Source organism: Natator depressus, chromosome 17 (assembly GCF_965152275.1).
Source record: "Natator depressus isolate rNatDep1 chromosome 17, rNatDep2.hap1, whole genome shotgun sequence".
Taxonomy (NCBI): Eukaryota; Metazoa; Chordata; order Testudines; family Cheloniidae; genus Natator; species Natator depressus.
The window spans coordinates 3,130,029-3,146,160 of NC_134250.1; the positions used below are offsets into that span (position 1 = coordinate 3,130,029).

The 16,132-nt window shown below is 44.7% G+C and overlaps 1 protein-coding gene across 6 annotated transcripts in view; it reads left to right on the top strand.

Moving 5' to 3' along the window:
• SPECC1 (sperm antigen with calponin homology and coiled-coil domains 1) overlaps positions 1 to 16,132 on the top strand; it is a 168,650-nt gene that overhangs the window by 34,771 nt on the left and 117,747 nt on the right. For all 6 annotated transcript variants that reach the window (XM_074974276.1, XM_074974278.1, XM_074974277.1 and 3 more), the window contains one exon: positions 3,030 to 3,165. In XM_074974276.1, the coding sequence (XP_074830377.1) occupies positions 3,030 to 3,165 (136 nt within the window). The remainder of the gene's footprint in view (positions 1 to 3,029; positions 3,166 to 16,132) is intronic.

Genomic DNA, 16,132 nt, shown 5'->3' on the forward strand with positions numbered 1-16,132 from the left:
GTGAACTTGGTAAAAGCTGCTGTAGAGAAACTGGATGGAGACTTCTCCAGAGGTCAGAAAGTCAGATTGTTCTGTCTTGCTCTGAGGAATGAACTGGCAAAGGCCCTGCCAAAATGCAAAACTTCAGAGGTCTGGTTTCCTGCAGTAGATCAACGCTTTGGCTATCAAAGCTCACGTGCTCCCAGAGTCTGGGAAACCACAGACTGAGTCAGATGAAGAGATTAAAGAGAGAAGAAAATTGGAGCTAAGAGAGATTTGATCTTGCTTAAAAAAAATTACAATTCAGGAACCCACTAACCATGGCATGTATTTGTAGTATAATCTCCCTTCTCATCTCTTTTCTATCCACCAACATCTCGCTCTAGTCTAGAGAGATGCTACAACGCCTTTGATTTTTAAGACTCTTAAAAGGCTTCTCTCTCTTAGTTAGTCTGAGCTGTGGAAGTGCACAAAAAGGGAAAAGCAACTGGCGAGGGTTCTGAGATGGACTCCTCCTTACGCTGGTTTAAGCCAACATCATTTCAATGTTTTCCTTGTGAAGCATATGTGTTTTTGGCTTTTCAGATTTGCATGAATTTCCTGAATACGACTCTAGAATGAACTTAGATTACAAGGGGGAAAAAAATCAGTCTTGCTTTTTCAGGTGCAGTAAAGTTTACTGACTAAACTCTGGTGTTAGCAGCCAGTGTTAGATTTTGGAATATGAACATACATAGTGGTGAGCTGGCTAGTGGAAATTCAACCAATAAAAAATACATTCAAATATATGCTTGAATATCTCTTATATTTCTGTGTCTAGTGCCCTGTAGTAGGTCAGGTTGGCACCTTGCCATGTGGCTGGAGGTCCTGGTTCAAATGTCGCACCGGGACTTTGGCTCAACCCCAGCGCTGACACTGCAGTGCAGTCCTGGAAGAGGAGATGCTGCGTCATTAGCAGTGCCAATCTCTGACACATTAAAGCAGGATCCTTTTTGTCAGCTTTGGGTGGGTTGTCCAATTGGAAGTCCTATGGACATAAATTTGCTGTCCTGCCTAGCATTTCCTCTCTCAGAAAAAATGTTCATCTGTTACTGAATACAGTTTGTATATGGAGTCACTGTACTAGTAGAGCCTTATTCATAAGTTTGTTTCATACTTTGGGAAACTTTAAAGTAGGAAAACTTTATTCTAGTGTATGTTTTTTGAATGCCTGAGCAAATATGATGCAGCAGCTCCACATATACCAGTAGATTTCAGGCTTGTAACTAGGTCACTTGTCCTGAGTTTTCAAACCCCTCCCACATCCTGCATGCTCAAAGGGCTTTCTTGAATGCCTGGGAGGGGACAAATCTGCAGTCACACTAGACGTGTCCCCTGAGGAGCAGCTGTAATTAGTTCAGTTTAGTGGGTCCTGAACTGCCTGAGCATCTTGGGTACCAATTATCTGCTTCTTCCTCTAAATAGAAGGTCCCCCTTCATGCTCCCTTAGCTATGCTTTTTACAGGACACCAAGGCTTCCAGTTCCTGTGCATCAAGCACACTTCCATTTAAGTACCTGCTTAGAGCACGCCTTGGGGCAGGTATCTTGTCTTCTTCCAAGTTTGTGAACCACATCAGTGGGGCTCGATGGATAATAATCTGGAGGTTTCTGCAGCTTCTTTGTCTAAACCTGAGAGCTGGTGCATTTCTGTGCTGTGAATGATTCCCTCTGGCGATCTGAAGAGCGAAATGCCCTCTCGGATACATTCTTCCGTTTTCACACTGAAAATCAAATCCTGCACCTCCCAGTAGTGATGCTAGCACCAGCACCTACCAAACTGTCCTGGATTAGCTTTGTTCACTGCTGTTCAATAAATGAAGCCCCAGAAGGTCTAAACAACTGAAGTGATGCCAGACTTAAGATAAAGGATTTCCCTTTCGTAACTGTGATAGTAGACTCTGTGTTCTCTGCTCTTTCCTTTTGGTGAAGCAGCCTGCAGTCCTCCGCTAAACGAGTTTGGGGTCTTGGCTCAGTCCCTAGTGGGCTCGTTGTTCATATCACAAAGGAGAGTTTATGATGCAGCTAACTTCATCAATTCTTGCTTGGCAGAGAGATGGGAATGAGCAGGCAGACTCTCCATTAGAAATGCCTGGCCCTCCCAGGTCAGGATATGAGGTCACTGCTGGAGCACAGTAGGGCCTTGTAAAATGGCCTCAGCTGAAACAGAAATAGAAAGCAACAGATCCTTCCGAGGCCTAGTACCTTTTGTGGCATAGGGGTGCACTGAGATGCCAGTTATTTTATATTGTTCCTTGCCTGCTTTGTGCCTCAGTTTCCTCAGTTGCTTGTTTTCTTTATGTTCAGAAGCCTACACGTTTCAACAAGTGCAACTCCAACCAGAACTTGGGGAGAAGTCTCCAGTGCAGTGACTGATGATCAGGAGCTTTTGAATGGGACTCTGGGGATTTTTCACCCCATCCCCTCAGTCATTGCTTATTTAGTTCTCCCTCCCTCACCCCCCACTATAGGCTGCATCATCAAACCTACATTGCCTCTTGGTCCACCTCACTGAAAGGCAGGAATTAATACAAAAATGCTTTTCCCCACCATGGCAGGCTGTTGAATTTGGTACCAATAATCCTACCTAGTAGATAAATTTCAAGTACATGCATGAATGCACTGAGCCTGCTGCCCCAGAGGAATAGGGAGTAGCCAGTGGTGTCCATTAGGCCTGGTAGCTGAGTCAAATTTAATCAGTCTCATTTCTTTCTCAGCCTGCAGGATGTTGTCCTGGGTCTTGGCCCAAAGGAAAATATGTCCTTGCATTGCAGTGACTCCTGGGTGCCAAGCTGGGAAAATCCCTCTAATGTATGGGAGAAGGATATTCCCCTCTTCTGAATGCTGTTCCAAAAGCAATATTTCTATGGGTTTCCTTTTCCAGAAATACTTCCTTCTCCAAGTGTGTCACCACTTTTTTCTTTCAACTTGTATGTCTGTAAAATCATCTAGCTCATGGGCATACCAGATCTCTCATTCTTCTGGTTTCTCACAAGATCTCTCTTTCTTGCAGCTAAAAAGAGCTAGCAGTGATGACATGTTAACAAAGCCAGGGGTGACAGCAGCTTCCGGGGTCTCCAGACTGAAGAAGACCATTACAACAGGAGCAATTTCTGAGCTTGCTGAGAATCGACTGAAGTCCAGCACAGGTAAGAGTAAATTGGATGGTGGATAAATTTCGCTCAGTTTACCAAGTTCCCAGTTGAGTCTCTCATATGATGATCTCAGTATTGCAGTGAGTCCTTTCCCACTATAATATTAATGTTGGGGATCACACTGGCAGAGAGCTTTCTGTGCCTCACAGACATACCTTTGAATATAGCCTACACACCTTAAAGTCCGTGTTCCACCACAATGTCGGAGTGGAGCAAAGCTATCAGTTTTCCCAAGTTTGATCCAGGCAGAAGTTTTGCCTTTTCTGCCAATGACCATACTTTATCATGACAAACAATGGTGAATTTCTACTCCTGGAGAAAATAGCAAGTTTTCCCACATTTGACACTAGACAAAATTTTGTCATTTTCACAGGGTGATAAAAAATCAACTTTGCCTTTTGTGGAAAAAGGAGAAAAAAAACCTTTTGGGTAAACTGTAAAATGAGCAAAATCATGGTTTTTTCCCAGTCCTCATGCGCTTTTACTGGTGGATCAGCTGGACCCTGCCTTTGATTTTAATTCAATATGTTAGCTATTTTATTGAATTAATTTTCAGTCCATATACTTGTCATAATGGGTAACTTAACAGTGGCATAACAGTTCTTAAAATGCTGGTAATCCTATTAAATGTGTTGCTTGGCTGTTTAGCATACACAATATTGTCTTCATGTCCAGATTATTGTATTTAGGATTCATTGTGCCTTGTTTTTCAATATTGATTGCAGTAAATAACATGGGTTATAACGTTCATCTGTATATTTCAGGAGTGAAAGTGTTTTTTGTGAATTAAACAAAAGTCTTCAGAAGCATTGCAGAAATGTTAATTGAATTGCTATGCCCAAAGCTTGTGCGTTTTGTCATTCTCAATTCAGATGTAATGGTCCTGAACTGTAGGAGCTTCACATATTGGCCAGTTACAAAGAAGAGTCACTAGGTGGCACTAGTAGTTGGTGCTAAGACATAGTGAGACCTTTCTATCATCAGTGCTTCCTGAGGGGATGGGGCTATTCCATGCTACTGTTGAAACCTAGCAGGGTCCTCCAGAAAGAATCCTAGTCATCGCAAAAGGGAAACGTCTCATTATCTCAGACCAGACATATACAGCATTATAGCCAAGCCCAGTCCAATGCCTAATAATGAAATAAATTTAGGAGTCCTCAAACTTTTTCTGAGAGTGGATCACATCTTAATAGAGACAGATTGTCTCTCAGAGGTCTCCTCTCCTCTTGCAATTGTGCAGACCCACGTCCCTTCACACAGCAGAGGCAGCAAGAGGCTGAGTTAAAAAAAAAAAGACTCCAAGCAGGGTGGTGAGGTGGCACGTTGACCTAGTGGCCTCCTGTGGAGCTTGTCCCCAATGCGTTTTCATGGTGAGCTCTGCCCCTCAGCTCCTTCCCATTGCTTTCAGCTCTGCACCAGTTTCCAAAGGCAGCCAGCCACGCCATCTGCATACCAAGTACTCTGTGCAAACACTCAGCTTTCCCTGGTGAGCTCAGCAAACACGCTTTTGTCTGCTCTCTGGTGGCATTTCAGAGAGAATGCAAGACCTTATTAAATTTGGCCGTGACCTCACTATTTATCATGGCCTCTGCAGGGTTTGCTAGCGTTCAGGCAGTGGGCAGAGCAATGTTGCTAACCAATGAGGGATAAAAACTTTATGGAAATTTTTATTCCCTTCAACTGAGTGGTGCATAGTGTAACATTGTAAAGGCATCATAATAACCCAAACACAGATCCTATTCTTCAGTGAAGCAGAGCCAAGACACTAGAATTTACTGGAGGCTTGTTCATGGAGGCATTCGGGTTTCCGCAGCCAACAGAGTCACGCTGGCCAAAGATTCTTCAGGGGTAGTGAGAGGAGGAAGAGAACATACCCAGATACTGCAGCATGGGATCCTGGGAATGCAGCCAGGGCAGCATCACTGTAGGGATCCCAGAATGGAATACATATGTCAGATATAAAAGCAGAGGCTCTGTACTGGAGAACTCATCCCCCAGGCCTATAGAACAGGGAGGAAGGGAGATTAGGATATATGACTCTTTTAAAAAAATATAAAATAATATATTGATTTGGTTCCTAGTGACCAGATGAAATTTGAATATTGTTCTTCCACCTTAGAACTGGTAGCTGACTGAGGATTCAGCTTTGCTTCAGCACGCGTTTAATTCTGAAGGAGAACATCCACGCTAAGCAACATCAACACAAGTTTGAGAATGTGCATCTGTGGCTTTGTAATACACAAATAATCAGTAATCATTTAAATCTTAAATTCATAAAGTCCCCTTTAATGCGGAGAATAGACCCAGGTGCTTTACATATTGTGTGTGCATGGACACACCAGATCCTGCAGCCTTTAATCAGGGGAGTAGTTGGGAGGGTTTTGAGGGGGGATCTGGGCTCATTGTTATGGCTTCCTCTTTTTCTGATTGTACCTTGAGAATGTTTGCTCAGGCATTGGAAGGTTTTGATGGCAAAAGGTGAGTTTTCAGTGGGCGCACTCCCACACCCCTATATATAATATAATAAAAGCAGGAAGGAGGATATAAAGCTGCATGCTCTCATTCCATAGGCATGCTAAGAACAGATACCGAAGGTGAAATGATAATACAGTATGTCCTCACCTACAGAAAGATTACGACCAGAAGTGACAGAGGTCACTGAGTGCCCCTTGGGAAATCGCCTGTGTTGAGAGAAAGAGACTTTAGAAAAGGTTTAACAGAGAGAAGTGAAGCTGCAGCAAGTGCAGTAGCTGGGACCTCACTGAAGCAGTAACTCCAAGGTGTCCTTAGCAGTGGACAGGGCTAAGCTGCAATAGTAGCTTGAATGCAGAATCAAGATAGGGAGCATATTTGCCTGGCTGGGAAATGTAAAACTTTATTTTGGGAGATCCAGGTGGCTATTGTGTCGCTGACGCTAGCTTAGAATTCTTTGTGCCTCTTTCCTTTTGGCCTCTCTGTCTGACCCAGAGGCCTCTGGTTTTGACATTCAGCTTTCTTCTCGCTATGCCTTTGCCCGCATTTGTGATCTGCATGGGAGCATGTGTTTTCTGCACCTGCCAACAGAGGACCCAAAGGTCTGATGCTCGTGCTCACTTTCTGGATGTTTCTCCTGGGCAGGAATTGTGGTGTTGGCCTCCCATGTCTCAGGATTCCAGACTCTCTTGTGTGCTGAATGCAGACCCACACCAGGCCATACAAACAGTGTGAGACCTCTTTGCCCCCAGCTGCAACAGACTCCACTGGCTCCTCTTCCTTTCAAGCTCCACTTCAGACTTTCCCTGTCTGGTTTTGAACCGCTCACCAGCCTCACTCCACTCCCCTTCCTACTCCCTCTGCAAGTCTAGCACTGCCCTCTCCTGTCCCACCTCATTCAGTGTTAGCCCATTCTTGGTGTGAGAGAACCCACTCTTCTCCACAGCTTCTGTACTCAGGAGCAGCCTTTGTATCTCTCTGCCTCTTCAGCTCTACACCACCTTCTTCCAGGTCTCAACTGAAATCATCATTTCTTTTCTGCATTACTTATGCCTGTTCCTTTTGCTCTTCCTTTTGTTCTTATTTGAGTCAGTAGTTGGGTTACTTATCTATAATGCAGTTTTATCTGAAGGACACTATGCAAACTCAGATTGTACATTGTGGTGTGTCTGTAACATTATTGCTGTGCTATAATTTAAAAGAAACAAATTATTGAAACCAAAAATGCCTAGGTTGCATACTCCTTTCAGCATAACCCTCCCACATTTGTTTTGGTGACCTTGAGCAATAGTGTGTGTTCCCAGTGTCACAGATAATAGACACCACTCTTGCCTGTCTAAACACAGTCCGTGGTGTGTCGGCTGTCCCTCATGGAGTTTAAGCCATGCACACCATTCTTTTTATGCTGACACAGACTACCCTGTCTACCTCCTTAGAAGCTAATGCAGTAAATCAGAGGCAGCTTAAAGGAAGACCGGGCCAACCCCCTCTCTCCCCCTCGCAAGTGGAGTCTGAGCGAACGGAACTGGAGACAGATCCCAAGCTAGAATTCCTGTTTTGTGATGTTTGGCTACATACACTCCTGGCTGTTTTGAAAGTGTATGTAAAATGAAATGACACATACAGGGAGAGATGCCTTGGATGTAGATTCCTGTTCCACTGGGTTATTTCTTGCCGTGGGGAGCCCTGAATTAGAGACTTTTTTTTTTTTTTTTTAAACTTAAAGGCCAGATTTCTAAAGCTCTTACAGCTGTTGATCAGAATGTTCTTTTGTAACAAAAGGAGCTGGAGGAGAATGGGGGAAAGTCTTTGGAAATGCCTATGTAATGTTTGCATCTACCAAGCTAAGCAGTAAATAAATTGGTTGAAAAGGTGTAGCTATAAAGCTGTATACCCAAGCTGGTAAATTTTGGAGTCCTTCTCATCCTTGGATCTCAGGGTTACAGGAAGGTCAGCCTTTCCCAAACAATGAAGTTTTTTAGGTTTACAAATGAAACTAAATATTAACTGACGTTATACCCCACATTCTTCATAGAAATATGGTTATGATATGAATATGGCATAACTAAGATATACTTCATGCAAGATGGCTCATGTAAGATATCATTAGAACGGTTATGGTTTGCTGAATGTGATTATCCAATTTGTATACATGTATCATTTCTGTATCTAAAGTTAGGAATGTGCACTATGTAACCATTACAACTAGGTGTGTATCTGGGGACACCCACCAGACAACAGGCCATCAGCCTTGAGGGGCCGTTAAGAAGAAACAAGACTGTGAAGGTTTCAGAGTAGCAGCCGTGTTAGTCTGTATCCACAAAAAGAAAAGGAGTACTTGTGGCACCTTAGAGACTAACCAATTTATTTGAGCATAAGCTTTCGTGAGCTACAGCTCACTTCATCGGATGAAGATACTAATCCCTCTCCTTCCTGAGAGTCGTTCTGGGAGGTATCTGTGATGCTACTAGGGGCATGTCTTCACTACCAACGTTACGTGGCGGTGTAGTCATGGCACTAGCGCTCTTCCAGCGCTATTAAAAAAAAATTACTTCCACAAGGGGAATAGCTCCCAGTGCTGGTGCACTGTCTACACTGCCATGTTACAGTGCTATGGGGTGTGTTTTTTCACACCCCTGAGCAAGAAAGTTGCAGCACTGTAAAGTGGCAGTGTAGACAAGGCCTTAGTCAGGTGGTCCTGTCACCTGATACTAAGCACTATCTTGGACTTCTAGTAATTTTCCACTAACAGGAGGGAGAGGTCAAGTTTGGGAAACAAAAGATTCCTGCTTTATGTAAATCGTATTTAAAACTGGAGAGGAAGGCAAACAGGACTCTCCTCCATTGCCTACCTAAGAAGAAAGACTGCTGAAAGTACCTGCAGGGACAAAGGAACCGACCTGAGGGGGAAGGCATGGGTGAGTCCAGCCTGAGACAGGGGTACAGTCTGTAAGAAGAAATAACTGGAACTCTAAGCTACAGAAACTCTGCAACTTGCCTAAAATAACATTTAGGGGGAGAAATTACTTCTCAAAACTAGTCTCTTTAAGATCTTAAACTTAGTATGTGTGTTTTGTTTTATTTGCTCAGTAATCTGCCTTGTTCTGTTTGCTATCCCTTATTATCACTTAAAATCTGCCTTTTATAGTTAATAAATTTGTTTTGTTTATTATTAAACCCAGTTTGTGCAGTCTGGGGGGGGGGGGGAAGAAGCTCTGTATATCTCTCTTCACAGTGAGGGAGAGGGCAAATTTTTATGAGCTTGCACTGTGCAGATCTTTCTATGCAGCGCAAGACAATATACCTTTGGGTCTACACGCCAAGGGAGGTGGGCACCTGAGTGTTGGGGCAAGTTCCTTAAGCTGAGCCTTCCCAGAGCTGATCTCCGAGTCTGTGTCTTTCTGCAGCTGGGTGTGGCCCTGCCCGTGTGTGTGTGCTAGAGGAGCCTTAAGAGCCTGGCTCAGCAAGACAGGGTAAAGGGGGCCCAGCTGGCGGAACAGGCAGGCTCAGTGGTATCCCAGTACATCAGGGATGTACTTAAAGGGGGGACAACACGTTACAATAACCTTGAACTCCGCTACCGCCCATCAGAAGATATCAAAGCATGTTACATACTAAGGCCATGTCCATACTTACAAGCTTACAGCGACACAGCTGTACTGATAACAACTGTGCTGCTGTAAGAGTGCTTGTGTAGCCGTGTTATGCTGATGGGAGAGAGTTCTCCTGTCAACATAATAAAACCAGCTCAACAAACAGCAGTAACTATATTGGTGGGAGAGCACCACCCACCAACACAGCACTGTGAGCGTGTATGCCAGCAAAACTTATGTCACCCTGGGTGGGGGGGTGTTACACCCCTGCGTTACAAAAATTTGGCTGACATAAGTGCTAGTGTAGACATGGCCCAAGTCATTTACTTACCTTGAAAGAGTGTCACATATTGGCCTCACTGTACAAATGGAGAAACTGAGGCACAGAAGGTGCTGTGACTTGCCCAAAGTTACACAGCAAATCAGTGGAAATCTTGGCTCTGTTCCCTATAGTTTTCTGCAGAATCCCAGTTTATAAACTTTCTGGATTCCACTTGTAAATTCTCCAAAGGACTGTTGAGTTTAATCTCTCTGGTATACTTCCCTCCCCCTGCATTTCCAGCAGCAGCAGCTATTGCCTGGCAGGTTCATCAACTGAAACACTCATCTTTCCAAATGTCATCTTGTGTGCATTTGGTTTTGTGCTGAGTGAGAGAAGCCAGATGAAAATAGGGAGTGTGACTGGGCTGGGCATGTGCAGAGCTGAGCTGAAAGCTCTGGACAGGATGGAGAGATGATACTCGTTGATATCAAGTTCTGTCAGCTGCAGTACTCCGCATCAATTAACCTCCTAATGTAAATAGCAGGGCGGGTTTGTTTATTTTGCTAGGCTGCTTTGTTGGCTCATTTGTTTGCTCATGGGTGAAGCCTGAACCTCTAAAGAGCTATTCACCTCACCTAAAAAAAACACATCTGTTTTTCAGTAGAACTCTTTGTCTCCCCACTAAAGGTTTGTCTGAGTTTGAGATCCACAAGATGATTTTAGCTGTTGCTACTATCTCATGTTTTATAGAGATTCTGAGCACTTTACCAACTATAGCTGGTGTAGGCAAACTACAGCCCATGGGCCACAGCTGGCCAAGCAGCCGATTTAATCTGGCCCTCGAGGTCCTGCAGGGGAGCAGGGTCTGGGGCTTGTCTCGCTCCCACGCTCCAGCCAGGGAGCAGTGTTGGGGGCCGCTCTGTGCACGCATGGTGCGGCTCCTGGAAGCAGCAGTATGTCCTCCCTCTAGCTCCTACACATAGGGGCAGCCAGGGGGCTCCACACGCTGCCCCCGCCCCAAGCACCACCCCCGCAGCTCACATGGGCTGGGAACTGTGGCCAATGGGGGCTGCAGCGGTGGCACCTGTGGACAGGGCACCGCGCAGAGCCGCCTGGGAGCAGCTCTGTATAGGAGCCGGAGGGGGGATGTGGCCGCTGCTTCTGGGAGCTGCTTGAGGTAAGTGTCACCCAGAGCCTGCACCCTGAGCCCCTCCCGCACCCCAACCCCCTGCCCCAGCTCTGATCCCCCTCCCACCCTCTGAACCCCTCGATCCTAGCCCAGTGCACCCTTCTGAACCCCAAACTCCTCAGCCCCACCCTAGAGCCTGCACCCCCAGCCAGAGCCCACACACTCCTGTGCCCCAAACCCCTGCCCCAGCCCGGAGCCCCATCCCACACTCCAAACCCTTCGGTCCCAGCCTGGGGCACCCTCCTACACCCCAAAACCCTCATCCCCAGCCCCACCCCAGAGCCCTCACTCCCCCCTGCACCCCAACCTCATGTCCCAGCCCAGAGCCCCCTCCTGCACCCTGAACTTCTCATTTCTGGCCCCACCCCAGAGCCTTTACCCCCTTCTGCACACCAACCCCAATTTCATGAGCATTCATGGCCTGCCATATAATTTCCATACCCAGATGTGGCCCTTGGGCCAAAAAGTTTGCTCACCCCTGAACTACAGGCTCAGTTATGGCTCTAAAACTTGAGCCATGCTGTGGAGGAGGAGAAGCAGTGGTGGTGGGAAGGGTGTTGTGCCAGTGAAGGCCAGGGGAAGCCCAGGGGGCACCAGGAACACTGGGAAGTGAGGGTTGCCCTCACCAGTACAGAACAGGTGTAGCAGCATCTACCCCTCCCCGTTTGCCATCAGGGTGTTTAGGCAGCAGCAACATTTATGACTCCTGCATGCATGGGAGTGTTTGGGGAAGGACTTCCCAGTCCCTTCTTCTCTCCTCCACCACTGCTAATGCCTCTACATGATGGCAGCCATATTTTGACCCTATAATAAATAGGAATATCTTCTGCTAGGAAAAATTTCAGGTGAGCATAGATGGCCCTCAGTAAGGGAAATAGGAAATCCCAAAGACTTCTCTCTCCTTTCTACCTAGCTCCCAGAGACTAAAATATACCTGCATGGAGACAAACCCATCTGGCTCATCTTTACCCTACAGACTTCAGAATGTCTTTCTGAACCAGCCCTTTCATCTCCAATGAGATACTACCCCAGGAGCTTGCTGGAATCTATGCTCCCTTTGATCAGAAACCTTTTGGCTATTTGTTTTTATTCCTTAAACCAAAGAAGCAATAATAAGCACACTTTCTCAGTGAAGGCAACAGAACAAGTGCATTGCTGTCTGTGCCTGCCTGCTGAGTTGATTAACTGTAATGACCAGAGACTGCACCAACATAGAGATATATTTAAGGCAAACACTAAGGAAATTAAGAGTTTAAATTATCCTTCATATGTTCGGCATCCCACTAAAATGAATACAACCCACAGGTCACTTGGGCAGAAGTATCAATGTCAGGATGCTACATTGTTAGCATAGTAAACGAAGCTGCATAATAAATGATGTTTAAATGACCTCACTCTATTAAGAGGTAATTGATACAGATGTACACCAGACAGGGTTGTTTGGAAGCTGAAGGCTTTATGCTTCCATCGCACACCACTGTCAAGTTTTTGTCTTTTTCTTTTCTTTAGACACCCTTCGTTGTGTTTTAACGAAAGTTAGTGTAGCCAGTGAGGGCCGAAGTAGGGCCCAGGGCCAAATGCAACCCACAGAGTTCTACAGCATGGCCTGCAGCCACTCTTCTATTCAGTGTGTTGACTGACTCCCAGCATGCAACTGCCCATTTTGGCCTGAGCAGGCATTATTGATTATGAGAGACTGCAATTTGATCCTTTTTGTGCAAATTTAGTATACCCCTCAGCTTCCTGCCAAGTCGGCAGAGTTGCCTTCCAGTTGAATAAATATTTGGTGCCCACACACAGTTTCATTGACCCTATTTAGGAAGGACAATCCTTTTTTAACCAAACGTTTATCATTACTCCAGTAGTCCCTCCCAAGGGCTCTCTGAGTTCCCTAGTTTCCACTGAAGTTAAAACGTGTCCCAATATTTTTGGTGTTGTAATGATGCTCGCTCTGTAATGTGGTAATACACAGATATAGTTATCATATCTTTCTATTTACCAGGGTATCATGTCTCTTTAAACAAAAGTGAACTCTTGTAATGATTGTTTGGGTTTTTATGTTTACATGGCAGGGATTTATAAACTTGTTAAAACTTGCTAAATAAATAACTAGGACACACCTTTTTTTTTTAACTGGTTTTCCTCCCCGATGTCACTGCTTAGAGCTTTTCTGTGTTGGCAGTGCTGGTCTCTAGAAGAGGTGGAGCCTGGCTCCATGAGGGTGACCTAGGTCTCTTCCCTTACTTTCCCTAGTGCTATGGGAAAGGATATTAGGTTTGACATGGGCTATCCCCTGGGAAACCCAGACCAGAAGGGCTCACTGAGGATTAGCATTAGAGAGGAATCACACACCATTGTCTGATGGTTTGTCGCATTTCTTCTGTTAATCCACTGAGGCATCTCTCTTTCCTTTCATAAACAAGAGTACTCAAGACTTGAGGTTCCCAGAGGGCTATGTCTGTGTCACCCAGTGTGTTGTTTCATGACATAGGGTGACTGTGTGCTAATGTAAAGCTGGGCTGGACTAGAATCCTTCTTTCAATGGTCAGATGCTTCAAAACAGGGTTTTTTTTATTTTTATTTTTTAAATAAATGGCTTTAAAAACTCCTTGACAAATCTAGCTGGCAATTAAATTTTCCAGAAAATGCTAATGGGCCCCAATTAGAGCTGAAAAAAGGAAAGTGATTCTGTTTCAAGGGCTGTTTGAGCTTAGGGTCCTTTTACCCACCATGCATCAAGTTTTGACAGTGTCTGTTTCTTGTGATCTGTCACATCAAAGGCTGCTCTGGGTCTGCAGCAGGGTTGATGCACCTTGAATTCAGTAAAATTGCCATCTTTTTTTCCTGTAAAAGGTACAGATTGTGGCATGTGAGAGAAACTAATGACATTGGTATGTGCTGTTATACGACAAGACCTCACTAGAAACCAAATGACTGATCCCATTTGGGATTTCCCTGGGACAGTAAATATGCTGGAAAGCTTCATCTGGAAATGTAGCTGGATTCTGCCATCTGCCACAGATGCAATCAGTGGCTCCAATACCATTGCAGTCTTTCCTGGAGAAAAAGAGGCTCTAGCTCTAGAAACAGAATACCAAGGAAAAATCAAAAATCCCTTTGGAGCTTTCAAGGTAGAAAATCCCTAAATAACTTGAACATGTACAGGCACCCATAGCTCCACTCCCTGACTCACAAGCATATGCTAATATATAGGCACATACATATCTCTCTGCATGCTCATATTGACACACACTGATGAAGACAAAGTATTATTATAAGGATCAGCTTTATGTTTTCACTTCTAATTTTCTAGGCATGATTTAATCTAATTGCCAAGGCCAAACATTTCAAAAGGTGGGGGCCCATATGTTTAGGTGCCCAACTTTAAGCATCCTTTTTTGCACCCTGACCCTTAAAATGTAAAGTGACAGTCCTTCTTTCAGTTCACACTTTTACACATTTCATCTGCAAAAGGGAGATAAAAGGGAGTTAAAGCTCACATGGAAACCACCATTTAATTTTACAGGTGTAGAAAACTCTCAGCCTTGAACACTGACTGCACAGACAGCGGATGAAATGTGGCATATCCCTTTGAGTCCCCTCCTTGTCACCATTCCTTTGTCTTTATCCTTAGTCTTAGCCAAAATATTCGGACTTGTATGTTCAGCTCTAGTGTAAATACCGAGAAAAGTTAATAGATGGAGTTATTTGCATCCATTCCCATAAAGTGAAATTTTGAATTTCCAGGTATTTTTCTTCCTTGGCCTTTTTTTCTACTCCCTCTTGAAGTGGGTTGCTTGGTAGGTACTTTGAGCTACCTGAGTAAGGAATTAATTCTGCTGCTAGTGGGGACACCCTCTTTTCTTAATGCATAAATGACAACGACCCTGATAGCATGAAACCAAATTCTGAAGATAACATTTTAGGATCTAGGTCTCATTCCCTGTTTTCCCTAGGCCAAAAGGGTCTACTGCTAGACCCTCTTTGGAGGTGGCATGCTATACTAGTGTGGCATTACACCCCATATTCTTCATAGTAATATTATTGATATGATCATGGCATAATTATGATGTATTTTATGCAAGATTAGTCATGTAAGATATCATTGAAAAGGTTATGATTCACTGAATATGATTATTCTATTTGTATGCATGTATCATTTTGGTATCTGAAGTTAGGAATATTGTCTATGCATGTATTACAAATGTGTTTACAGCTGTGGAATGCCCACTAGACAGAATTCAATCAGTCTAGATGGCTGGCTGGAAAGGGCCATTAGGGAGAACAATAGGTCTTAGAAGATGCTAATTTTCCACTGGGAAGCCTTCCTGAGGATGCTACAAACAACCTCTGAGTCATGGCTGCTGTGTCCCTACAGGGGCATGTGACCGCATCACCTGGTACTGGACTCCATCTTGGAATACCTGTGTTTTTTCACTAACCAGGTGTGGGAACCAAGAGGGGAAACAAACGGTTCCCGCCATATGCAAAAGCTATTTAAGGCAGGGGAGTGACATCATCATGGTTCTTCACTGACTCCCCACCCAGTGAGATGCCTAAAAACACCTGAGGAACAAGGACTGGACTAGGGGAGAAGGGCTGAATCTAGGCTAGAGGGATTTCTAGCCTGTGACAGGAATACTTGGTGTTTTAAGCTGCAAGCAAGTGCAGTTTGCCCTCAAGAATCTCTGCAAACTGCCTAAATCAACAGTTAGGGTGACAATTTGCTACTCATATCCAGTCTCTTTGGTATATTAAGCTTAGCTTGTGTTTTTGTTTATTTGTTAGGTAATCTGCTTTGGTCTTTTTGCTATCCCTTATAATCACCTAAAATCTATCTTTTGTAGTTAATAAACTTGTTTTGTTTTGTCTAAAACCAGTGTGTAGAAATCATAACTTGGGGCAAAAGCTGTGTATATTCCTCTCCACATTGAGGGAGAGGGTGAATTTCATGATCTTACACTGTACAATTGGCTGTGCAGCGCAAGATGGTGTAATTTTGGGTTTACACTCCAGAAGTAGGTGCGTGCCTTAGGAACTGGGAGGTGCCTTAGCTGAGCCTTCCCATACAGAGCTGATCTCAGCATCTGTGTGTAGCTGAAGCTGGGTGTGTCCCTACCTGTATGTGTGCTGGAGGGAGCTTGAGGGCCTGTCACAGTAGTACAGTGTAAAGGGAGGCCAGGCTGGTGGGTCAGGTGGACTCAGTCGTACCCCAGTTCCAGGTGGCACCCCGGGGGGAACCTGTCACAGCTAGTATTACTTTTGTGGACCTAGTCTAGGATCCATTTAATGACCCCTAATAACTAGCATTCTTGCATAATTGGAATGCACAGGGAACAGAATTAGTGCAATGCATTTTAGGACTCTGTGACAGGGCCTCTGATAACTGACTTTGTTGTGGATAACGGCACACCCAGTCTCTTTATGAGGCACATCGGTGCCTGT